This window comes from Cavia porcellus, unplaced genomic scaffold, assembly GCF_034190915.1.
Source record: "Cavia porcellus strain 051 isolate PalLab524CR breed Dunkin Hartley unplaced genomic scaffold, mCavPor4.1 scaffold_1, whole genome shotgun sequence".
Lineage (NCBI taxonomy): Eukaryota > Metazoa > Chordata > Mammalia > Rodentia > Caviidae > Cavia > Cavia porcellus.
In genome coordinates, this window is record NW_026947484.1 from 82,509,366 (window position 1) to 82,534,641 (window position 25,276).

Genomic DNA, 25,276 nt, shown 5'->3' on the forward strand with positions numbered 1-25,276 from the left:
TCCTACCCAGCCCCCCAGTGCTGCTTAATGATAGGCAGGCTTCACTGTGTGTGCCTGCCTTTCATTTTTTTCAAAGTATTATGACCCACATGAAGTGAGTGATTCTCAATCTTTCAGTCTCAGAATCTTATTATTTTCTTAAATACTGTGGGCTTCAATGAGCTTTTGTTTAAATAGATCATACCTATTCTTATTTATTACACTAGAAATTCAGATTATTGAAAAATACTTCACTAAAAATAATCCATTATAGGGCAACATAAGTGTTTTTATAAGTGATTAAAATGTTTCAAAACAAAAATTTAAAAATTTTCACGTTTTACATTTTAAAAAATCTCATATCTATATAAAAGACTGCTGGTTTCTTAAGTCTTCTGTGTTTGATGTGTTTGATGTCCTCCATTGTGTAATCTTTGTAAAACTCCACATCTTAATCATATGAGGATAAGATTGAAGAAGGTTAATGATAATGTCCTAGTATGATTATGAAAATAGTTTTTTTCATCAAACTGCCAACATCATTTTTCATATAGATTAACATTTTGATTCTTACATTTCTGTAAAAATGGAAAAGACTCAGAATAAACAACTTTAATAAAGGAGCAAAATTAGAGCTTCAACGCTCCCCACTGAAAATAGTTTTTTTTTTTTTGGTGCCAGGATCTAACTCACGACCTCGTGTTTGCCAAGCAGGCACGCCACTGAGCTAAACCTCCGGCCCTGAAAACAGTTTTGATATTGTAGATACTCTGACAAGATCTGGCAGTTCTTGGAAAAGTGCTTCCGTGATATACAGTATTTAGCAAAAGAGTACTTCTTTGATGTTACTGTATTTGATGATGCAAAGAATTTGAAGCAAGATAATGGTGTTCTACTCTCTTGTTAACTTTTAGATAACTGCATAATTGATACTGTCTTCAAAGAATTAGTCTTATTTGGAGACAGTGACAGCAGTTCTAAAACGGAAGCCATGGCATTCTTTGGGGCAAAATGTACAACCGGAAAACAGACTTGGTGTGTGTACTCATAGTCCCTGCATCTCAAAATAGATACAGTATTTCAGATAGACTGTGTTAGCAAAATTTTACTTTGAAATCGATTTGCTCACCTATTGTATTTTTCATCTTCAGGTATTAATAAAAGAGATAGAAAATTTCAAGCAGTTTGAAAGTATTGTGGGAAGTCTGAAGGTGAAAATGTATTTTTTTATACTACGTGTTTGTCTTTTCTTTTTTGGTTGTGCTGGAGATTGAACTCAGGTCCTTTGCACTGAGCTATATTGCTAATTTTTTTTCTTAAATTTTGAGGCAGGGTCTTGCTAGGTCTCTTAGTCATCTTGACGGAGCTTAAACTTGAGATCTTCTTGCTTCAGTCTCCCAGAAAGTTAAGCTACAGATGTGTACCACTATGCTCAGCCTATATATTTTTCTTTGAAAACTGGGAGAATTTTTCTATGCCTGAATTGAATAGATGGGTGGAAGAAGACTTCCTATTTTAATGTTCTTCTCAGTCTATGAATGTACATATACTGTATGAATTTTAAATTATCTTTTTACTAATATAAACATAAAATATTTAAAAACTGAATAGTATTAAAACAAGATTAAAATCACTTATACTAAATTTGAAGATACCTGTGTAAAGTTTTGTATATTTTATTTTACTGTTTTCCTTCCTGAGGTTTCATAGTTGTGGTTTTTAAACAGATGTGGTGCAAGGAACATAATTTGGTCTTGTCTTTCCCATTCCCTTTGCACATATTATAAATACTTCCTCTTGATGTTCTTCAGTAGGATGACTTCATGTTGATCTTTTGTGTTTGGTTTGCATTGGTAGGATGGTTTTCACAGATGGAGGAAAGCAAATGTGTATGTGCCACTAAGAGGGCTACAGGTGGATGGAAGCAGGAAGGGTGTGTTGGTTCCTGTGCTGTCCTGCTAAGCTCGGAGAGTGGCAGGTGGTCACAGACAGTAATCGATGTCTTTCCTCCTTTAGCCCCTGGAAATAGGAGACTATATTGTATAGCACACAATATTTGACCTAGTTACTCACATAACAAATGTCAGACAGTGCTTTTGCCTGAGTCTTTATCTGTAAAGGGAAGGGATTGAATAAAGTAGTCTCAGAGATTCCTCCCAGGTAAAATATGTTTGGTTTATGGTAAGCAACATTTCTTAAAAAAATAAACTGAATTGAATTGTTTCTGAGTTCTAGATTTCTTTTGTATTAGATTTTTGTCAAATCAACAGTGCCCTTTATAAGAAATATGTTGGTTACGGCGTGGAAATCTTCATAAAAAGATTTTGGTCTGAATGGCATTTAGCCTATTAATGGCATTTCCCCTGCCTTTTCCCACAATGGTTACTTTAAGCACCTTTGTCCACCAGATGGTGCTGCTGGACAACAAATTTATCTATGGCTTGGCTTTCCAAATGAAATAAAGCACTTTAAATCAGGAAGGTTCCTTCCATATGTACATACATATGTTTATGTCTGTGTCTATTTTTTAATCATGTCAAGTTATCATTTATCTTGAAGTTAAACAATTTGAAGGCAGAACATTGTGTAAATTTCACATGCAAAGCAAACGTGTAATTATCCTAGACATGTCTTTTTTTTTTTTTTTTTTGTCTTTTTCCTTTTTATCGGTACCAGGAATCGAACTCACTCACGACTGCCTGCTTGCAAGGCAGGCGCTTATGCCACTGAGCTAAATCCCCAGCCCATCCTAGACATGTCTTGATGCAGTGTTATAGGCCTTGGGATTGGGACTTTCTGGTTCTGTTAGGTCAGCTTCCTAGTTTATCAACCCTCATCATCTGCTGGCACCTATGTCTGCTCTGTGGTGAGTGCAGATTTAGTCTTCGTGACTGTCAGTTGTATTGGGTGCAGGGTGATGATAATACTTGCATTCAGAGTGTTCCCTGAAGGGCCAGGGATATAGCTCAGTGGCATAGTGCCTTGCCTGGCTTGATTCCCAGCACCAATAAACAAACAAATAACAAACAAACAAAAAATCAGAATGTTCCATGGGTTCTAGAAGCCGAGAATGGTGAGAATTGCTAGGGCAGCAGAGCCAAGGCAGTAGAGGGTCCGTCAAGGGAAAAACAGTGAAGCCTCAGACAGGAAGACATCAGAGTCTGTGGCTATGCCCTTGTGCATGATACAGCATAAGAGGGTCACATGGCATCACTGTGGAGAGTATCAGTCTACCTTTCAAAAGAACTTCCTAAGGAATATATGCCCAGAGAATAGTGGGCTCTTGTTGAGGAAAGGACGTGCAGATCTTGTAATGTCTATGTAGGCAGAAACTGATCTTATGCCAGAATGACATAAAGGAAAATTGAGCTGGATAAGGTGTGAATAGAATTAGTCATATGTATTTTACCTATTCTTTTGTGTCTGATAGCTGTTAAATTTCACAATTGAAATATGTTTAAGGGGTTGGGGATTTAGCTCAGCGGCATAAGCACCTGCCTTGCAAGCAGGCGGTCGTGAGTTTGATCCCCAGTAACAATAAAAACAGAAAAAGAAAAAAAAAAAAAAAGAAATATGTTTAAATGGTTAATAAAGTACTAACTTGTTAAGCCTGCACATCTGTGTGGATCACTACCTCACGTGGTCAGTGGCAGTGTGAAAAGTGTAGAGTGGCTGGTGTTTGCCAGTGCTAGTGCTGACTAACTCATTGGAGAGTGATTAATTGGTTCCCCGAGGGATAAGTAGCTCACACAGTGCAGACCATGTGCCCACGGGGAGTAGGAACACTACAGTTGAGGGGGTAAGTCCGAGTGTCTGTGTTTGCTCGCTGGGCAGTGTGCAGTGGGGAAGTGTCAGGGAACAGCAGGTGGAATCACTGAAGGGAAAAGAATGTGAAACACAGAGGTGAAAAGCCAGCATTGTTGTGTTACCTTTGGCTGGTGATTATAAAATCATTGATGACTTTAGGTGGAATTATCTGATGTTGTCAATACATTTATAGATGAGGAACCTCAGACTGAAAGTAGATGAAGCTACTTTGTGGTGGATCTGAGAGACCCCCTTTCCTATTCTTGCTCTGCTTTTGTAGATAGTCACTAGGAAGGATGGTCTGAGGTTGGACGCCACTGTGTGCTTTGCGGCTTTGCCTCTCCTGGACTAGGTTTCTGCTAGTCAGAAGGCAACTTCTCCTCAGTCTGGCCTTCCCTCAGGCTTATGGAGGACTTTGATAAGGTGTACGTCCCCGTGAAGTCCTGCTCCTGGGTAGCTGTCCTCATGTTTTCAGAAAGAAAGATCTAGATTTCATCAGATATTATATGCATCTTTAAAATTATTTTAAAATTAACACTTAAAACTGTACATGTTTATGAGGTACTGTGTATTTTTGCTTATTAATGATGTTTTGAGATATGAAAGGAAGTATTTTTCAAGAGGAATTTAGAAATATAGTAGATAGATTCAAATAACTTGTCACAAAAGGAACTATTGATCTGTAAATTTTGCTTCTAGACTCTGTTTTAGAAATTAATCAGGAACTGGATCAGTGTTTCTGTACTAACCTTATTTTTCTGTGTTTTAAAAAGAATTTATAGCAAAAGTATAAAACAATTTATGCTGTTGGGCTTGGTAGTGCTCTCTTGTAATCACAGCATTTGGGAGGCTGAAGCAAGAAGATTGCTGTGAGTTCGAGGCCAGGCTGGGCTACAACGTGAGTTCAAGGCCAGACAGAACTGCATAGTGAGACTCTGTCTCAAAAAGACAAAAAACAAAACAAACAAACAAACAAACAAAAAATTAAAGCCCCCTCCAAACAACTTATGTCACAAAAGTGAAAATAATGATAAAATTTGTTATATTCATGAAGCAATACATATAATAAACATTATGAAAATGTTTGTAATGCAATGGTCAATAAACTAGGATAACGCTGTACAGGTAGATCTCCAGTCTTGGCATACTTACACTGATTTCCATAACTCTATCCAACCTCTCCAGCCCCTTGACCAAGGGTAAAAGGAAGCAGGTTTGCATAGGATGGAGCAAGTCAGGAGCTGCTTCTGCATGACCAGCTTCCTGGCCAGGGCTTGTCAGAACATGTCACTACCTGACAGTGGGCTGTAGCAAAGTTAAGAGTCACGAATCCCAGGAGTCCTTTTCAACCTCATTTACAGTTTGTTTTTAGAGAAGACTATCACTAAAATGGTGAAATTTTTTTCTAGCTTGCAGCATTATAATTTGACTTTTAAAAAATTTATCTTCTTTACCTTCTACAGTTTAAAATTCAGGGTAATAGTTGTTAGTTTTCATTGAAGGAATAATGTTGAGACTGTGTGTATGATTCAGCATTCTGCACTGTGAATAAAAATGGGACCACTGGAAATAGCTTTGGTTGCTTTTCTTTGGGGAGAATAAAAGGGAAATTCAACAGTACTAGTCTTTTGCTAAATGTCGTGAGAGTGTGTTAAATCTAAAATTGCTTTAAGTGAAAAGTAGCAATAGGAAAAGGAAGCAAGATTAAGAAAAAAGAGCTGGGAAAAAACAGAAGCAGAAGTACATATAGTTCTGTAGTGAACTGGAAGGAATAAGTATATTCTTTATCTAACCTGAGGTTTTCCCAGAATAAGGGATTAAGAAAAAACCCAAATATAGCGCATACTTGGGCACGGTTCTAAAGCTAAGTGGCTTCTGCTTTTCCTTTCCTGGCACATATCTGTCAAAACTCTGATATGTTACTTTCTTGCTTTAACAAGCTTGGGGAAGTGTGGACCTGTGAATATGTTTACTCAGGAGGGGGTATGTCAGTCTCACATTATTGTGCTGTTACAATGGAGACCTCAGGATCAATGACTGACACAAATTGGGCATTTGTTTTCTTTATGTAAAAAGCTTAAAGGAAGTAAGTAGTTGAGGGCTAGTATGGTCATTACAGACCCATGCCCCTACTAGTTTCTTTGGCTATCTTATGATGAGATCATTACCTTCATACACACTCTCCTGGTAAATATCTGTTCTCTAACAATCATGTCTGAATGTCTGGTGGAAGGCAGAGGTAGAGGCAGCCCCTTGGAAGCTCTCATTTAGCAGTACGATCCAGTGATGACTGTGTATTTCTCTGGCAAGAACTCTACCATAACTGTGCTTAGCTGCAAGGGAAGCTGAAAATTCTGGTTATGTTGCTTTTTTGATTTAATAGTGTCTGTTGATAACAAAGGAGAAACTATATCTGAGTACTTAGGCTTACATGGCAGAAAAATTTATTATAAGTCACACTGATTTGAACATGCAGTGTAATACAATTTAAAGAGCGGGATAAGTGAAGAAGTTAAAAGAAACAACTGTAAATACATTGGTAAAGATTATTGTGTTTTAAATTTTCTATATGTAAAAATAATTTGTCAGAGTCTAAGCTCATTTTATTAAATGTTGAGATAACTGATCCTCTTCAAAGAGGGTAGCAGGACTTCCTATGATTCAAGTACTCTTTCGATTTTCTGCGAGGATCATGTGTAGATGTGTAAAATAAAGCTAATGGATTCTATGTATTATTTTGTGATTTCTTTTTAAAGTAGAATGCACGGGGCTGGGGATTTAGCTCAGTGGCATAAGCATCTGCCTGGCAAGTGTGAGGTCGTGAGTTCGATCCCCGGTACAAAAAAACAAAAACAAAAACAAAAACAAAAAAACCCAGTAGAATGCACATGAGTGGACACATGAATCCTACATGTGGCCAGTATTTCTAAATCTTTTCTTTGAGGTGCTCAGAACTAAATCTGTGCTCTCATGCATTCTAAACAAGTGCTCTACTACTAAGCCAACCTGTCCAGCTCTTTTTTTTTTTTTTTTTTTTTTTTCATTTTCCATTTTCTTGTTTGGTGTGAAATCTTGGTCAGCTGCTGTCTTTGAATCCTCCTGCCTCTTGAATAGCTGGGATTATAGCCACGTACTACTTCTTTAAGTTATCTCCTCTTCCTCCTCTCTAACCTGTTCCCTAGTCCTCCCTCTTCCACTTCTCTTTTTTATTTTTATTTTTTGGTGGCCTTCATATTAAACCTAGGACTTTGCATTGAGGTGCATTCCCAGTCCTTTTTAAATTTTCTTTTTCTTCTAAAATTTTGAGACAGGGTCTGCCAGGTCACTACATTGCCTAAGCTGACTGCAAATGTGGGAAGCTCTTTACTTAGCTTCCCCAGAGTGCTTCAGTTACAGGGTGCACTGTCTTGCCTTGCTTCTAAATGTTGTTAAGTAGTTCTTTAAAAAAACAGAAAATGAAGAACAAAATCACCATAATTTTGAATTTCTTTTCTAGGTACAGAGAGAGGGAAGATTTTGCTTCCTCAGTTATGTAAAATTTAACATAGTTAAGAGTTGACTTCTGACTTACTGTTCAGTTGTATTTTAGAAATAGTGGAATGACCCTTGAACTGTGGCTTTGTGAATATGAACTGTGAGGTCTGAGTCAAATTAGCTTGTATTTATTATAGTTCTCTCATCCAAAGCCTGGAGTTGATAACAGTAGATACGGTGTCTTACTCACAGGATAAAATGAAATGACATAAATAAAACATGTTGTAGGAGGCCTGCTCTATTATATGTAGTGAATAAATGTTGGCTACTGCTGGAGGCGATATTAAAGCAAAACAAGACAATGCTGAGGCTGTATAATACTCAAGAGTGGCCAGAAGAATTGTAAAAAATTGTCTTGTGGAGTTGTCACTGTCAGGAGAAAGCCAGTCTGCAGCCCTGCAATTGAGTCAAAGCCTGTTAGCACCACAAAAGATACTAGTGTAGGAGTTACTGCCTAAGATAGTGCCCTTAACTGTTTTCCAGAAATACACCACCACCCTGTCAGTCCGGTCCTGCCATGAGAAGTGCCAGACAGAAATGCTGTCATGGCTTATGACCCAGGAGAGTCTCCCTGTTGTGATTTTTTTCTTCATCATCTCTGATTTTGTATGTCCAATATGTTTAAGTGTAAAGCTCAATGACGCATTGGGCCCTTCAAGCCCACTGTGCAGTCCACAACTGGAGTGAACAATGCTGCTTCTTGATGGATCTATCTGTGGTCTTTTCTTGCTAACACTGTGGTGATCTGCATACGTGTTTTATTTCTTGCTTTACAAAAAATAACTTTCTTACACACATATGTGTTGGCTTATTTCTGACCTTGTTAAAAACGATGTCACTTTGTGTAGTCTTCTGTGACTTTGATATTTTCTTCACAATATATGGCATATCTTGGGTGATCTGTATTATTGTGTATGCACCACAGTTTATTCATTTTAACTGCTGTATGATATTCCATTTTGTGAATATACTTTTAAATTTTTTATTCTGCCGGTGATCTTTTCTTAATCTCATTTTTTTCTCCTTTTAAATTAATGTAGCGGCTATGAAAACATTACTGTACATGGTTCCTGGTTTACTTGTATAAGCTTCTTTAAGGCATTTAGTTAGGAATTTAAATATTGACTCAGAGCATTTAACTTTCCCAGATACTATTAAATTGTTTCCCAGTGAACCTGTAGCAATTTATGCTCTTTGAGCTATGTATGATCTGTGTGCACTGGTGTTTGTATAAGCCAGAAAACCTTTTGTGTAAAGAAAATGAGAGAGCAGCCTTTGAAGAATATTTAGTATAATGAAGAAAATCTTGTTTTAGGTTTTCTGTTGGAAGTGTTTCAGTGGTCATCCAGGGTCCCTTTTATGTCCTCCGTGTTGATGTTGTTGCAGTGTCTCGGGTTCATGGGCGCGTAATTGCAGTCCTCCCGCTGTGGACAAGGCAGTGTGCATAAGCTTGGTGCTGCTCACAGCACTGCCGCAGTGGATTTGGCAGGTGTGCCTGGAAAGTGGCCGCACTCCAGCACAGCCTCCTCATCACTCTGCTGCTGCGCTGAGCTCCGTGCACACAGTTTGGTTCTGGGTGGAGCTGAATCCTGCTTATTCTGGAGTTGGATATTCAGTTTTCACAATTATTCAGGCTTAGCATTTTCCATTTTACTTTATTTGGCTCATTTAGCTGTTTGTGTATTGAATGTCAGAACAGTGGTACATGGAGAGTGAGCCATGCACATAGCGTGAATTCCTGTGAGGATTATGCCTGCTCTACAATATCAGGCCAGTTCCTAGACACATTTATGGAGTGTCTGACACAGCTATTTAGTGTTGGGCAAATACATGATTAGTTTTAAAGTAGTTTTCTTAGCCTCAAGCTCACCATCACTGACTTTTCATTTATAGCCTGTCTCCAAACTCCCTCTTTCTTTATCCCTTTTTAAATTGTTGTAATAAATGTGAACTCTTTAATGCCTGCTACCTTTTGGCAAATGTGGCCACTGATATATTTTGCTTAATTCACATAGTTTTAAGAATTAGTTACTGTCACCGAACATTTGAATTTTGCACTTCACTTAAAATATTGGGAGATCTGGAAGCATTCCCAGTAACAGCAATAGGCAGAGTCTGAGAGTGACTGTCCCTGTTAGACAGGATAGGAGATTGTTTGCATACCTACTCCTTTTTTGAACTGTACCTGCCTGATTCCTTTATTGGGATTACCTACCTTTTTTGCCACTGGAGTTTCTAGCTCCTGTTTTATCACTCAGCTCTTCTCTTCTGATGTGCTTTTTAGAACATGATGTTGGTTACCATCACTGGGGGCTGGTGGTGGTGAACAGCAGGAAATAATATTCAAAGGAAGCTGAAAACTCCCCCCAGCTTTTTATTTTTTCAGATTTTTATTAGTATATGTTTGCAGTATATAATAATTGCATTCACTGTGGGGAGATGGTACGTTTACATAAATATCTTATTCTTTTTACTCCCACCCCTAGCTTTCTAAAATAAATTTTAGTGGAAGACAATTTTTCACAAGTTTTTAAGCATAAACTTGGAATGTTTACCACTATTCTGTATGAAAGGCCAGTGTGGATTATTTAGTACCCTGGAGGCCTTAGGACACCAGTCCTGCTAGGGAGGGGTATTGTTTTAAAAGTAGTTCCTGTGAGAGGTGGGATCTTTCCTATCCTCCTTACAAGGTGGTCACAGTCTGTCTTGCCCTAATTGGGCATCCATCTGGTACCTACTGTTGTGAAGAGCCCACTGGAACATCAGATTCTGTAATTGCTGAGTAGTAGGATTGGCATTTGATTGGAGAACTTTAAACTCCAGTGTAGTGTTTTCCGGTACTAGGCCATTCTTTGAGATTCAGATTCTTCATTCCATTTTGCTATTTGTTGAGTGAGGACAGAAAGAATATGTCTGCTAAATTATAAGTGTACTAATTGTCAAGGTTTTGTGTTAACCTTTTGTGTAGTTAGATAGATGTGTACCATCATTTCTGTATCTGTTTTTAAAGTTTAGGCTCTTGTTTATTAATATATTTGATAGTTTTATGAAGTTTGATCATGTCTTCTCTCTTTTCTTTCAAATGTTAATCTTAGTCTGTCTTCATTTAGAAATGCCTTTTTATGTTTTAATTGTACTTAATTTACATTATCTCAGTATTTTTAGGTGACACAGTCAAATTACATACACATATGACAATAGAAATGAACATACTTTGGCCATCTCTTCAGACTCCCTGGATTCTCAGGGAGTTACCTCAGATGTGGTCCAGAATTACTTTTATCCTATTACTGAGTTACATTTAGGCTAATGCATTTAGGAAACTACTTATTATAACATTGTCTCTAACACATTCTCCTGTACAGTACTGTTTAATAAGGTATAAATGTATTGTATAAACATAAGTCCATTGTAAAATATTATTTGGGAAATGTGGATTTAAGCAGACTTAAATAGGGTTCCTGAACTTTTAGGGCCTGTACAGTAGGACATGTTACAACCTTTCAGGTACCTGTTAGCCTGTGACAAAGAGGAGGAAAAACAGCTGAACAGTTTTGACTATGACATCTGATAGGATTGTTACATTAGAAATATTTGGGAAAAATTGGGCTAGTATGCATCATGCTTGTGTGTTAGGTAAAAAAGGCTTATTGCATGGCAGGTTTTCTAATATAGCATGCTGCTTCAGTGGCATCCTTTGGATTCCTAGAGACTGAGTACTCCCAGTGAGGAGGAGTCCTGTATGGCCTGGGTCTCTCCCTTCTCTGATTGTGGTATTGAAGATTTAGGAGTTCCTTTGGACTGACATCTGATTCCTGATGTGAGGAAGGTTCAGTGATTCAAAGGAGAGCTCCCTAATAAATGTCTTAGTTACATGTGTGAGCACAAATCACGATACAGTGATGACTTCAGAAAACAGAGGAGCTGTAAATTTAGGTCCCTGCTGAACATCATATGGAGGAGCTTTGTTAGGGCAGAATGGGGAAGAGGCATTTGTGTGTGGGTTTTGAGTGGCATGGAGATGCTTTGCAGACTTGACTGCTTTAGTTTTGAGGGTTTGGCAAGTTATCTCTGTTCACTGTGGGGTTTGTTTGTAGCTGGGCACATTCTGGAGAATGCTTGTGCACCAAGTCAGTCCTATTATGGACTACATTTTGCATTGTGTGTGTAGGATGACTGTACCCTTTGGTGCAAAGGGTATCACAGCTTTATGAGTTTGCCACCTCTACATTTAGCTTCTTGCTTGTCTGTGGACAACTGGTTCTGAAAGAAGAAGATGATGATATGTAATATTTTAAAAGGAAAGGATCAAGACTACAAGTGTAGAGTTTAAAAATGGAGATTTAAGAGTCAGATATAGGTTAATCATTGTCATGTACTACCTGTCTAGAGTATTAATTTCTCCATTTGTTTATTGAGTGTAGTATTACTTGTTTTATAGGATTGTTTTAAATATGTGTTTTATATATATATATATATATATATATATATATTAGAATAAAAAGATGTCATTTGGTACGCACTATGCACACTATAAGCTAGGCGTATTCCTCTTCTGCATGTGTGATGGTGACCAGGCACTGCTACAGAAGGCTTCTGTCGAACTACCTTGGGAGTAGTTAGCCAAATTAATTAATACTAGCAAACAAAAAAACCAGAGAAGTAAGTTTGAATCAGTATGTGTTTTATTTGAGACAGGGTCTATGTAGTTCAGGCTGGCCTTGAACTTGCTGTGTAGCCCAGGCTGGCCTTGAACTCACTGAAATCCTGCCTCTGTGTGTTGAGTGCGGGAAGCTAGGTGTGCACCACCACATCTAGCTTTGAAGCAGGAAGATTTATCTTGCTGTGTTAATACTAATTGTTCTTAATATTTGCATAATTCATTAATTGAAATTTTATGACTTTGTTTAGCATTAATGTTCAGCATTTTGGCAACCTTTCCTTACTTAGCAAAAACTGCTGTAGAAGTGTTATTTGCCCCTTTGGTGGGGAGAAATTCAGACCTAAACTTCAAATACTTTAGTATCACTTCTCAAATGTTTGATATTTGTTTTGTGTTAGATTTTTTAGTGAAATATATATTACCTTATATTTTAAGGTATTTTAGGTATTAACCTAAGTTTTAAGAATTTGTAAGTTTCATTTTGCAAAGTAGCTTGTTTAGTACTCTGATAAACTGGGAGGATGCTAGAACCTTCATGGATTAATGGAGAAGGACTTGACACTCAGCACAGTGCCCCAAATTTTGTTTTCTAGGGATTTAGCCTTGATTAATTTTGAAAGATAATACGAGACAGAAATAAAAGTTAGGTGTTTTCATGTATAGGAATTTCAGTAGAATAGTGTGTAAATTTGCAAGCTTGCTCAGTTTAAAAATGGTTTCTATATTAAGGTGCTCATTTATTACCCTAGATTCATTATTTTGGTAATAAGCTTTAAATAGGAGTCTATTATTAGAATGATTAAGCTAAAGTTTGATTGGACAGAGTTAAGAAGCTTCATCCCTGTAAATAGAGTGCCATAAAATATTTAACAAAATTCATTTGTAAAGTCTCCTAAATTGGAACCTTGTATCTTAAAAGATACTCACTCTGCAGTAATGTGACCAATTTCCAAATTACAAACTTCTCAATAAGAGCTAAAATTATGGATAGAATGGCTACTCAGGGGGAGTTTAGGGATTAAATTATATCCTTTGCTTCATTTACTGCTCTATCAGTAGTTTTCCTAACTCAAAGTTTGAAGAAGTAATAATGATACACTTATTAGAGAATCATTTAAATGCCAACGTGAAAACAGACTAATATGAAAATCCTTCAATGTATAAGAGAAATGACAGAAGTCATCATATGTGATACTACTGGCATAGTTATTAGAGAGAACTTTTAAGAACACATAACAATTTGATACAGCTCTGTAATAGCACCATGAAGAAATTGACATAGGTTTTAGGGTATTATAGTTTCTCTGCATAGGAATTTGCTCAGTCTTGGAAATTTAGATTTTTTTTTTTTTTTTAACAGGAGCTTGACATGTAGTTTTGGCTGGCCTTGACCTTACTACATAATCCAGGCTGGCCTCAAACTCATGGTAGTCCACCTGTCTCAAACTCAGACTCCCACGTGCTGGGGTTACAGGCATGCACCACCAGGCCCAGCTTCAACTATTTAGATTTTGATTATGAGAAGAATATATGTGTATTATATTGATACACTCTGATAAAATAAGTCATTTTTTTTATCACTTTAACTTAGAACAAGGATTTTAACCTTCTCTCTTTCCTGTCACCATGTTGTGTTATACAAAATTACATTATTTTAGCAATTTTACCAGAGTTTATTTATGCATTTTTAGTAGAAATTATGTGTTTACATTTTCCCCTCAGAATACTATATGAGGCTAATGTTTATTCAGTTCAAGGATCACTATGAGTGCAGTGATCTCTAGTTTAGAATAGTGTTAAGAATTTTCCCCATAATTAGAGTAGAATTTTTAGGGAAGACAGTATCATACACTCTAAATGTATGTAGAGGAGAGACGAATGTAAGAAAGTAACTTTTTCTATGACATGCAAAATCAAAGAACAAATAAGCTCTATGCCCCCAAACAAAAAGAAATGCCAAAATGGAAATCACTCGCCAAATTATCTATGTTGAATTAGTGATTTTTTGCTAGCAGCAAGTGTGAAGTGGGGCCTTTTACATATTACCATTTAGAATCAGGAAGTTATTTAGTACAATTTTATACCAGTAGTTATATAAAACTGTATTTTAGTGGTAGTAATTTTTGTATTACTAATAAGGGATGCTTACATAGCTCTTGAGTGATTGCTTTATGTTTCATTTTTTTCAGTGTATTAAAATACATATTGTAATAATTGGCAGATGGTGATCAGTACATGCTATATTTATTAACATTTGATTTCTGTTTCTCTCCCTTTCCTGGTTCCAGGGTGTGGATGAATGGAACATAGCTCGCCTAAATACAGTCTTGGATGTGGTTGAAGAAGAGTGCGGTATTTCTATTGAGGGTGTAAATACCCCTTATCTCTATTTTGGCATGTGGAAGACCACATTTGCGTGGCACACTGAGGATATGGACCTCTACAGCATTAATTATCTCCATTTTGGAGAACCGAAGTCTTGGCAAGTCACTTTTTAAATAGTAATTTGCTTTTGAGTTTTAAACTATAAGTATTGTGCACATATTGGAGAGAATTCTTTCTTTGATTTGATGTATTCAGATTTGTGTGAGTTCTAAGTACTTTTGGTTGTGATACTTACCAGGGTTTTACTGAGAAACTATAAGCCCAGCATTGACGTGTGTGTGTGTACACACAGACACACACACACACACACACAATGTTGCCTGCAAACCATTTTGTGGAGTATGAATTGATAGATATTTGTAGTCTTACATTTGTTGGGGGTTAGTATGAGATAGTGTAGGTGTGAAAGTTGATTTCCTGGATTCAAACAATCTTGCTCATCTTTTGGTCCACCCTCCTTTAAATAAATGACAAGTTCCATGTGATGGAGTGGGGTTTCTAGAGGGAGAGAAGGGGTGAATTATGAAGCCTGTTAGCACTCTTTAGATGATTGAAGTGAGAGATGACTATTACGAATGTTAATGTTGATAGAATTTAAAACTTGCTATTTATTTTTGTGAGCCTCTGTCCTCATCTTTCTGAGCAGTGATTTTAGGTGTGTCTTTTCATAAGTTGCATTTATTTTCTACATTTGTTACCCATTTGTAATTATTGGGTACACTCATGATTATGTGTTTTTTGGTCAATTTTTTCTTTTTAGCCCAGGCTGGTCTTGAACTAATAGAGATCCTGCTGCCCCAGCCTTTTGAGTGTTGGGGTTACAGGCATGTGTCACAACACCTAGGTTCATTGTTTTAGTTTTAAGACACCTTAAATACCAGCTCAAGAAAGTCATCTACCTGACAACCCTGGAAATACAAGGCTTCTGTTGATTGTGAATGTAATACGTAGAAGGCTCTTCAGGTGCGGATGCCAGGCTGTTAACTCTCCTCCCAATGTTTGAGCATAAAACCTCTTTAAAGACCCTCTGTGCTACAAAGTGAGTTCAATGCCAGCCTGAACTGCATGCTGAAACCTTGTCTCAAAAACACAAAAAACAAAACCAAAAACTTTGCTGATTACATGTTGAACTACAATGCTTAATATTAATTCTCTTCTTGCCTTTATTTCCCCTTAAGGTATTAGCTTTTGGTGAAGTATGAATTTGTAAGCTTTCTTTAAAAAAGGAAACTAAATATAGCTAAGTTCCTAATGACAAAACAAATGAACATTTAGTTGGAAAGACATATGATAGAGATCTAGGTAGTTCCTGATTTTCTGTGGAGTTTTGTGATCTGATAAAAGTGAATGGGGAGTTGTTAAACTTATTTTAAAAATATTTTACTCACATATTTCATTTAAAAAATCCTGGCATTCTGTTTTTTAAAATGGAATCAAACTTCAGCATTTTAATAGGCGGTCTAGGACCCCACGGCTTTCCTGACAGGACCTTGTGGTGGGACTTGTTCATTACACAGGGCTGCTTGGGAACACCTGCGTGAGGTCCTGCCGGTGGTTTGTTCTATTTCTTCAACACCACTGAAAAGTCTGTTGGAATGTATCCTTTAGAACTTTGACATGGGAGACTAGGAGAAATGTTTTAAGAAACAGATGGGATGTAGGGCAGTTTCTAAACTGCATAGTTAGTACTTTTTCTGAGAGTCACTCAAATGTGGATACAATTAAATGAAATGGATGAACTCAGTGTTGTGAAATCTAGCAATATTCTATACCTTGCTTAAGGAATCTGAAAAGTTAGCAGTGAAACTTTTCTAGGCATTCATTGGAAGTTAATTAGTGGCCTTAATTTGAGTTTTTAATGATGTATTTGGAGTTTTGATGAAGTCTGCTTTCTTACAAAGAAAGATGATTGGCTTTCTTCTCTGAGGAACAGATTGATGTTATCTCTTGAAGTTCATTTAGGAAAGATTATTCTGGTCAGAGATAAGATTGATTCTAGAGTCGTGTTTTTGAGAAAGTGTATCATTTCATGAGTGAGAATAATTATGTGCATTTTCAAAGAATTTTTTCTCTTAGCTTATATATTTTCAGTAGTTCATTATTAGTTTTTAAGCATATAGACTTCATTATATGCATTAGGGTAGATTTATATTATCACTATTATCTTTAACCTTGGCCATTATTTATAATGATAAAATAATTAAAAACAACAGTGAGTTACAACAAGTAATCTACTTTCCATTTTCTGGGATAACTATAAAGGATGATATAAATGGCTGTTAGGATATTTCCTGGTAGATGTATGAAAGATTATATTACTAAAGTATAAATAATTTGGAGGTAAGCTTTATTATCATTGAAATTTTTGAATTATGGTGGAAGGAATCCATAGTCATGTGAATGAATATTGGAAGACAGGCAGTAGATGGGGCAGAGTCCAGATTTGAGAGCCTGTGAGCAGGGCTCTGGTGTTTATTCTGCCAGTATTGTTTCCAGTATTGTACAGTACTGCTGTGGACCCCGCTTCCTCAGTCCCAGAATACAAGGTTAATCAGAATGATCTTCTGTGCTTAGATCCTGTGATTTATGTCAGAGTCAGTAAGAGGATGACTGGGTGACATAAGGTTCTGGATGAGTGAATGTAAATGTGTGTATTGGTTTCTTTTTCTGATTGCCTGTGTTGAGGTACATCTGCACTGCACTCTAGGACAGTTGCTTTTACTTGTCTATAGTGGGTGTCTTCTTTTTGCTTGATGTATCTGTCCCAACTGTGTGTCCTGTCTTTCTCCTTAGCCCTGGATGCTGGCATTGCACATCCACTCTTTCCTGTTCCTTTGGTCTATACTCAGGGGCCAAGGTCTGAGTATGATTTCTGCTAAGACTGCTGGTGATTCCTTCCTTATCTCCAGGTCTGTGCTGCTGTAGTCTGCCTTTGTACCCTTAGATTTTGCTTGAGAACTGTCTGTACCTTGTTCTGCCCCTACCTTAGACATCTGTTTCTGCATCTTACCGATGCTTGTGACCACTACCTTTGCTCACTTCCTTCACCCCCACCAGCCTGCAGTCTGTATATGGGGGCCTTGAAGTAGAGATCCATGGGTTTTCCTCTTGGAATCATCAGTACATAACATTTGGGGCTTGGCTACAGGATTGATTGCCTGTAAATAATTGCTAAACAGAATCAGAGTGTTCAGTTGTTTTCCATCAGTCTAAGGGCAGGCAAGGAGACAAAGGACATTTTATAAAGATTCTTGTCTAAAGTGTAACTATTAAGAATACCAAGTTTCCTGAGATATCTGAGTATGTACAGCCCAAGGTAGAAGCCCCGAGACACACATTTATAGCCATTACGTGTGGCAGGTTTGCTAAGGAAGAGTTCATGAACACAGGTTTGTATTGAAGGGACTTAAGAGAAGCTGATGATTTATTTAAACATTTCTGGCATAAAGGTTTAAGGGGAAAAAAAATCTTAGAGTAAGCAGATAGAAAACTACTTTGGCAGCCAGTGGTAAAGTATTTATTTTCTTGGAATGAATATTGACTTTGGAACTGGAAGACTTGTTTAGAATCCCAATCTGTCACTTTCTAGCTGAATGACTTAGGGCAAATCACTCTACTCCTTTCATCATGAGTTTCTTTAACTGCCAAGTCAAGGCATGATTTATCCTCTGTCAACTGTAGGGATTTCTAGGGGGGTCTGGAGTTATATTGTATGTAAAAGTGAACAGTTAGGTACTATACAAATATCCATAATCTCTTTTGTTTTAATAACTTGATGAAAAATTATTTTTGGTCAAAGAATTTCTTAAAGCCCGAACTTGCCATCCTTGTCTATTTGTAGTAGAGTGAAAGTTTCTATAGTTCTTCCTTACAAGTGACATTTGCCAGTGTTAATTGGGATACAGTTCCTATGGTACATTGAATCTTTCTTTCCCAGACTTGGCCCAAAGACAATGAGTAAAGAAGAAACTATAAGATTTACTCTGTAAAGAATGAGTGGGGTGATGTGTAAAAGGACATGCCTTTAGCTATGAAAAGGTCTGACATCATGAAAGTTTTCCTGGATGGTTATAGAAAAATTTTCCTGGATGGTTGTAGAAAGTTTTCCTGGATGGTTGTTGAAAAATTAAGCATAAGCTGCAGCATTTTGGACTTGGTTAAATTTTGTTTAAAAAGCTGTGATATTTTGCTACAATACCATATAGCAATAAGAAATGTGCATTTATTTAGGGTACATATCAGTGATGGCAAACCATTTAGAAATGAATGCTCAAACTATAACCCCAGACACACTTGTTGCGGAGTGCCAACACTGCAATTAAACCTGAATACTGAGGCTTTGGTTTTGAAAACAAACTCGTATGTTAACATCTTTTATCTTAAGAGGAATTAAACATGTGAGTCATAGGATTGCCACCACTGATATATATGTACTCAGTGTAGTACTTTTTCTTTAGGTCATATGTTAGTGTTGCATAGCATTGAGGAATGCAGTGTTTGTTTGTTTTAACTGGGAATTGAAAGAGCATGGATTTTTGTGCTTGAGTACTAACTTAATTCCTGATGTTACTCTTAAATACGTATGTGGCATTGGGTAACCATTAAATGACTGCCATAACTCAGTTTCTACTCCTAAAACACATGGTTCTGGTACCCACCTGATAAAACATTTTTGTGGATTAAATAACACAAAGCACTAAGTGAAATAAGCTTATCATGTATCAAGTGCTCAGTACATGTTAACATTTCATGCATTTTCCATACATGTGTGTACTATAATTAGATAGAGAGCTAGCATATGTGTACATGAAATGTTTTAAACATGAACCTTGGAGATTTTATAAAAGTAAAGATTCTTTGTTCTAATAGAAAGCCAGCTTAACAAAAAGGCTATTTGCCATCTGTGTAGTTGGGCTAGACTAGTAGCATGGCTTCCTCCAGGCTGTCAGACACCCTCCCAGCTGTCTCACCTACCCACTTCCTGCTTTCTCCTCTCTCCCTTTCTTCATTTTGAAGTGGAGAGAAACTGTTTACTTATCACTAAATATTTTCTTATGGTTTAATAGAAGAATTCACATCTCACTTTTTGAAAGAATGAGCAAGTTACCTCGTGCCAAATTGGCTCAATTATATTTAATATACGTCTTGTAAAATACTAGCGCCTAGAGGGGAAGAACCCTGTGGGTCATGCTCACTAGCATGTTTCGACTGCCTGATCTTTAATAATGTTTTCCAACCAGAAACAAAAACATATCATATACTTGTGTTCCTTAAATGGAGGGTAGTTAAATCTGTAAACATTTTAGAAGATATGCACCAAAAAAAGACTTGAATTAGATGAGTTGTCTTTGCTTTTTTTTTTTTTTAGCTCTGTAAGTTAATGTCTTTCTTTAGCTAATGAGGAAGATAAACATTATTTAGATGTTACCAGTTGGAAGGGATGTGACCATTTACCATTTCTATTTTAGTTTTTAAGTCTATGTGTTCCTTTTCCATTTTGCATGTTACTTATATTATCTTTGGGAAGTTTAGTTGCTTTGAAAAATGTTCACCTTTGAAAGCCTTTCAGTTCTTCAAGAGTTTTCCAACTGTGAAGAAGCTGTGTAGGTAGTTTTCCCTTGAAGATTAAACTTCAGTCACAGGAAATCTCCTTGAAAATGCTTCAGTGCCTTTTTGGAGTTAATTGTGGTGAAACTGTAGACCAATTGTAGTAGAATCCTTTAAGCCTCTTTATCTTATTCATGGATGGCATAATTGTAGTTTTAATAATGATCAATTCAAAAAGGTGCTGTCCTCAGATTTCCATATAAAGCAAATTTTTTTGTTAGGGAAAATTGATTTTGGGAATTTTTTGATAGAAGCAGATAGCTTCACGTGGGTATTTTTTTTCATTTAATTCCTTTTTTTTTTTCTTCTGGTAGTGGGGATTGAACTCATGACCTTGCCAGGCAGGTGCTTATGCCACTGAGCTAAATCCCCAGCCCTTACTTCCAAATTTTGTTTAAAACATTTTTTGGGGCTGGGGATTTAGCTCAGCGGCATAAGTGCCTGCCTTGCAAGCAGGCAGTCGTGAGTTCAATCCCTGGTACGTGTAAAAAGGAAAAAGACAAAAAAAAATTAAAAAAAAAAAAACATTTTTAGTAGTGTATGTCTGTGATACACAGTGATGACATTTAACTTTCTGAAGTTGATACGTATACATCTCACAACTTGATCATTTTTATTCCTCCCTTTTCCTTTTTTTTCTTTCCACAGAGTCCTTTCCCAAATTATTATATTTAAGAATCTTTTTTACTTATTTTATTTATTTATTTTTAATGCTTTATCTTATTATAACACATTGCATCTGTGTTTGGTGATGTAAAGTTTTATTTTTTGTTTATTAAATAGTTACTGAGCACACAGCCATGCTAGGAACTGGACTAAATATTAGTGATGTCATAGCATACAAGACAAAATGGTCTTGATGAAATTTATAATTTAGACCTATGGCTTTTAGCATCCTCCTCCCAATTTTATAGCAGTAGCATAATACTTGTTCTTTGCAAAATATTTGCCTGAGTATGTGTATAATACAAAACACTCATATATAACCAGAAAGAGTATTTTCTGTGATGAGTTTCTGCTTTGAAAAACACTGCAGAGATTGGAAATTTTTACAGAAACTCTTTTTAAAACAAAGACAGAACCAACTATCACCTTCAGTAAACCTTGGGAATCCAGGAAATGGGCAGGGGTGGAGTATGGGTGGAGCATGGAATGCAGTTTGAAAATGAGTTGCGTGGATCACCCAGTCCTTGAAAAATCCCTCACTACTAAGTAAGTTTTCTGTTGAGTATTTTGGAGAAGTCAATATTTTTTTTGTTAACTTTTTTTTTTTTTTTTTTTATCGGTACCAGGGATTGAATTTGCAACTGCCTGCTTACAAGGCAGGTGCTTATGCTGGCTGAGCTAAATCCCCAGCCCCAGAGAAGTCAATATTAAGAAGTAATGCTTTCCTTTCAGTTCATAGTTGATATCAACTAATAATTCATGATAGTATTTTTCTTACATGGAGAAAAAAAGAAAAAACAGTATCATGTAGGGCACACTTAGAATATTCAACAGATTAAGTAATATGGATGATGATTATTTGGTACCAGGGATCGAATTCATGACCTTGCACTTTCCAGGCAGGCGCTTATGCCGCTGAGCTAAATCTCCAGCCATGGAATATTATTTCTTGAAAATCAACTTTTGTGCTGTTATTGTTTTACTGGTTTTTGTAATAGTGATTTTAGACAAAAGCAATGGATTGATTAGGATATTAATTTGCATGTATGTGCTATTGAAACTTATTTGGAATCCAAGATTAAAAAGAGCTTTCTATCTTTCTGATGCTTTGTTATTCAAAAGACTCCCTTCACGGGAGCATCACCGTGGTTTCCTCATTCACTCACCTGCACTTGCAGTTGGAGTGTTTCTCTTTTCAATCTAGGAGTTGTTGGGAGGTGACATAGGCCACAGAATGGTGAACCTGAATGACATCTGAGTTGCTTCTTGAGGGCTCTTTATCTGGTGTTCTTGTAGGGTCTCATTTCTAGAACCTTGTCCCAGGCCATACTTCTAGATACCTACCTTGTAATTTTCAGGATTGCTGCTTAAGGCACACCACCTAATGATACTGGCCCGATTGATGCCAGTGAGAAATGAAGAAGGTACAGGAGGAAGAGGAGAAGGTGAATTCTAGGAGCGCTCTGGGCAGATCCCATAAGCAGACTCTGGGGCTGGTGCGGTCTTTAGAACTGCCCAGACTTGATGCAAGGGAACCAAGCTTTTGCACCCAAGCCTGGACCATTCATTGCACACAGGCCCCATCCTATCATCCCTCTTTGGAGTTTTTGGGGCATGAACATGCGCTCATGCTGAATCTCGTGTGAGGTGAGGTGCTTCTTTTTGATGAAGGCTATGAATGCTTTACAAATGGAGACCTTGGCAGCCTGCTGTCACATCCCTTAGAGCCATACTTTTGATTTTCACTTTTATCTATTTTTAACAAGTGAAAATTGTGCATGAAATGATCTGTTATCTACAGTTAACTGTGAGACTTCATAATTTAAAATATTAATGCTTAAACTTTAGTAAGCACACAGGCATTAAAGCTTGTTAACCCCATAAACAATGAGAAAATGTAATTTAATCCCATCTACAGAATCTAGTTGTTCAGCCTTCTTTCATGACAGAATCAATTAGAAATATACGTTAATTAAAATTATAAATTAAATATTTCGGAAATTTTGAGTTTTATGAAATATAGATACTTTTTGATTCATGAAGTGCTTTTGTTATAAGAATGACTGCCCACCTTCACTGCCTCAAAAAACCAACAAAATAATTCCAGAACCATTAGGTAGTGATTTGATGGTTTTATTTTTTGTAACTGCAATTTGCTGTTTGTTTAAAATGTTGCCATCTTTTGCTCAATTATTGTAATGGCAGGTATATCCTTGGAGGAGAGATGGTTGCCTTTGTCGTGTCATGTCTTACTTGACACATTTGTGGTAATCTGTAGGGACATAGGAGTGGAATATGGGGCTGGAGAGAGTATGCCCTGAGCTTTGCCCACTTAGACCTGTCACCCATGGTGCTCACATGAGGTGATGTCTGTAAGCTCTGGTCTCCTTGTTAGCAATACAGGTGGTCAGAGAGCCTGTGTGTATGACCCATATATTTATTGGTCAGTTCTCTTTCATGGAGCTTTTCAACCCTTTAGTAAGTAAGTGTAGAAGGCAAACTTATGCCATAAAAGAGGAGGATACTTTAGAAAATTGTCTTTGGGAACTTGGGCTTGATTTGTCACAGGGTATGAATGTAAACAAAACAGCAACAAACAGATGTAGAGAAGGAAGGGAGGCTGAATTAGAGGGAGAAGCAAGTGTTTCAGGAGGCACTTGGCTGAACGTGACTCGAACTTGGTACGGGCCCTCTCCGAGGTGTCTCTGCATGTCACAGGGTGGCAGAAGCTGGGATGTTGGGAGATGCCAGCTACGTCGTTGGCTACAATCCCTGAGAGCACAGTGACAGAGGTCTGACCAGCTGAGAATGCATATTCTGTTAGCACATTGTTGACAATGCCAAGACAATTAAAAAAAATCATGAGAGTTGTTTTTGGAGTAGTACTGGTGAACAAGTGAATAAACTGAACTTATCTTGAAAGGAGACTGTAAAGGGAGTGAGTTCATAGAGAAAACCTGAATCAGAGAACTGAATCTAGTGTACTTTGAAAAATGTAGCTTTATCCACTCAGAGTTAGCAATATTAGCTTGATCTCATTCAGTTCAAGGTAGTTATTTATATCACAGCTACCAGGCTTGTATCACTTGGGTCTTTTTTGAATAAAGTACCAAAAAATGTGCTTAGAGGGATCAGTTATCCTTAATCTCCAAAATAAACACATTACATATTTTTAAAATTGAGAGAATTTGGTTTTAAATAAAACATTACCCTATGGATATCTAGTGTTCATAGTTTATAAGTGATTAATAATTTTTAATGTTAGCAGTTGTTGGTATATTCATTATATTTGAAATAAAAACATTGTCCTAAAGTTTAAATGAACAATTATTAATTTCAAAAACCTGTATATAGTTGAGGGCATACAGTGGTGGACACTTTATTTGATAGTTTTCAAAGGTAAAAAAAAAAAGGAGTCAATATCCATATTCTCAGAGAACTTAGACTTAGCTAAATAATTGAGCAACTGTGCCATGTAATTAAATGCCTGGCTATGGATCAGACACTCATGCTACGAACTACGTTTAAAGGGATAATTTATGGGAGCATTTCTAGGTGGTGGTAGGGCTTGTCTTCCACACAGAAGTCAATATCTATGGTTTATGTATACTGAACAACAGCTAAGTAGTAGGTGATAAATGCTACATAAAAATACAGTTGAAATGCTCTAGGAAGAAGTAAAAGTGTAAATTTCTGAGACTTAGGGCAGTCAGTGAAAGTTTGAAGGGGCTGGAATCTGGGTGGGTTCGAGGTTGGAGTTGAAGCAGAGGGGCCTGTTGGAAGGTGAAGAGTAAGGCAGAAGCCTGTGTGAGACTTTAAATAATTCGCAGTCCAGCCTGTGGGGAATGGAGTGTATCTATTTAAGGGTTTGTGGTTGTGGAGGTGGTATATGTGTGTGTACTGCTTTTTGACCATGGCAGAGGTAGCTATCTATAAAAAACTCTGTAGTTTGGTTCTTAAATAAATTACTAAAAATTTATACTAGTGTTTCCTAGTTTCTTTCTCATGTTGAACCTGATGATGAACAAAAGAATAGCTTTGTCTGGTAATATTTATGATCTAGTCATACTGACATATTACTTACCGGTTTTGACTATCTTCTGCCAGGCCCTAGAGCAGGCCATAGGTGCATGTAGGAAACTCTGCAGTTATTTCTTTACGAAACATTATGCAGCTATGTGCTATTTTTAAAACATATTTTACAAAACCTAGACTTATTAACACTGAAGAGAGAATCATGCAAATTATCACAGGGATAAACATGAGATAAATGGGTTAACTTTGAGCAAGATAATGACTGCAGAAGAGCAGGAAGATCTTCCTGTCTGTGAAGTTGTTTTCACATTATGTTGCTTCACTGTATGCTACCACAGTGTGGCTCGCAGTGGAAGAGTTGTCTCTTCTTGGGAATAGGAAATATTATGTGTCTCCTTGTGTGTGGGGCTGTGATTAGAAGGAAGGTTTCCTTTGAAGCTTTTGAACTAGAGCAGTGGTTGGTTAACCATAGGAATTTTACTTATACTCATTTATGATTTTAAAATGAACCACATTTTATGGAAATTTGGTAATAGCCTGCAATATCATTTCGAATCTAAAGTAAAGTAGAACTAATTAAACAAATCATCTGACCAAGAT

General features: G+C 36.9%; 1 protein-coding gene across 4 annotated transcripts in view; it reads left to right on the forward strand.

Moving 5' to 3' along the window:
• Nucleotides 1-25,276, forward strand: part of Kdm4c (lysine demethylase 4C) — a 354,968-nt gene that overhangs the window by 60,887 nt on the left and 268,805 nt on the right. For all 4 annotated transcript variants that reach the window (XM_013155087.3, XM_003472256.5, XM_023566045.2 and 1 more), the window contains exon 5: nucleotides 14,272-14,465. In XM_013155087.3, coding sequence (XP_013010541.1) covers nucleotides 14,272-14,465 — 194 coding nt within the window. The remainder of the gene's footprint in view (nucleotides 1-14,271; nucleotides 14,466-25,276) is intronic.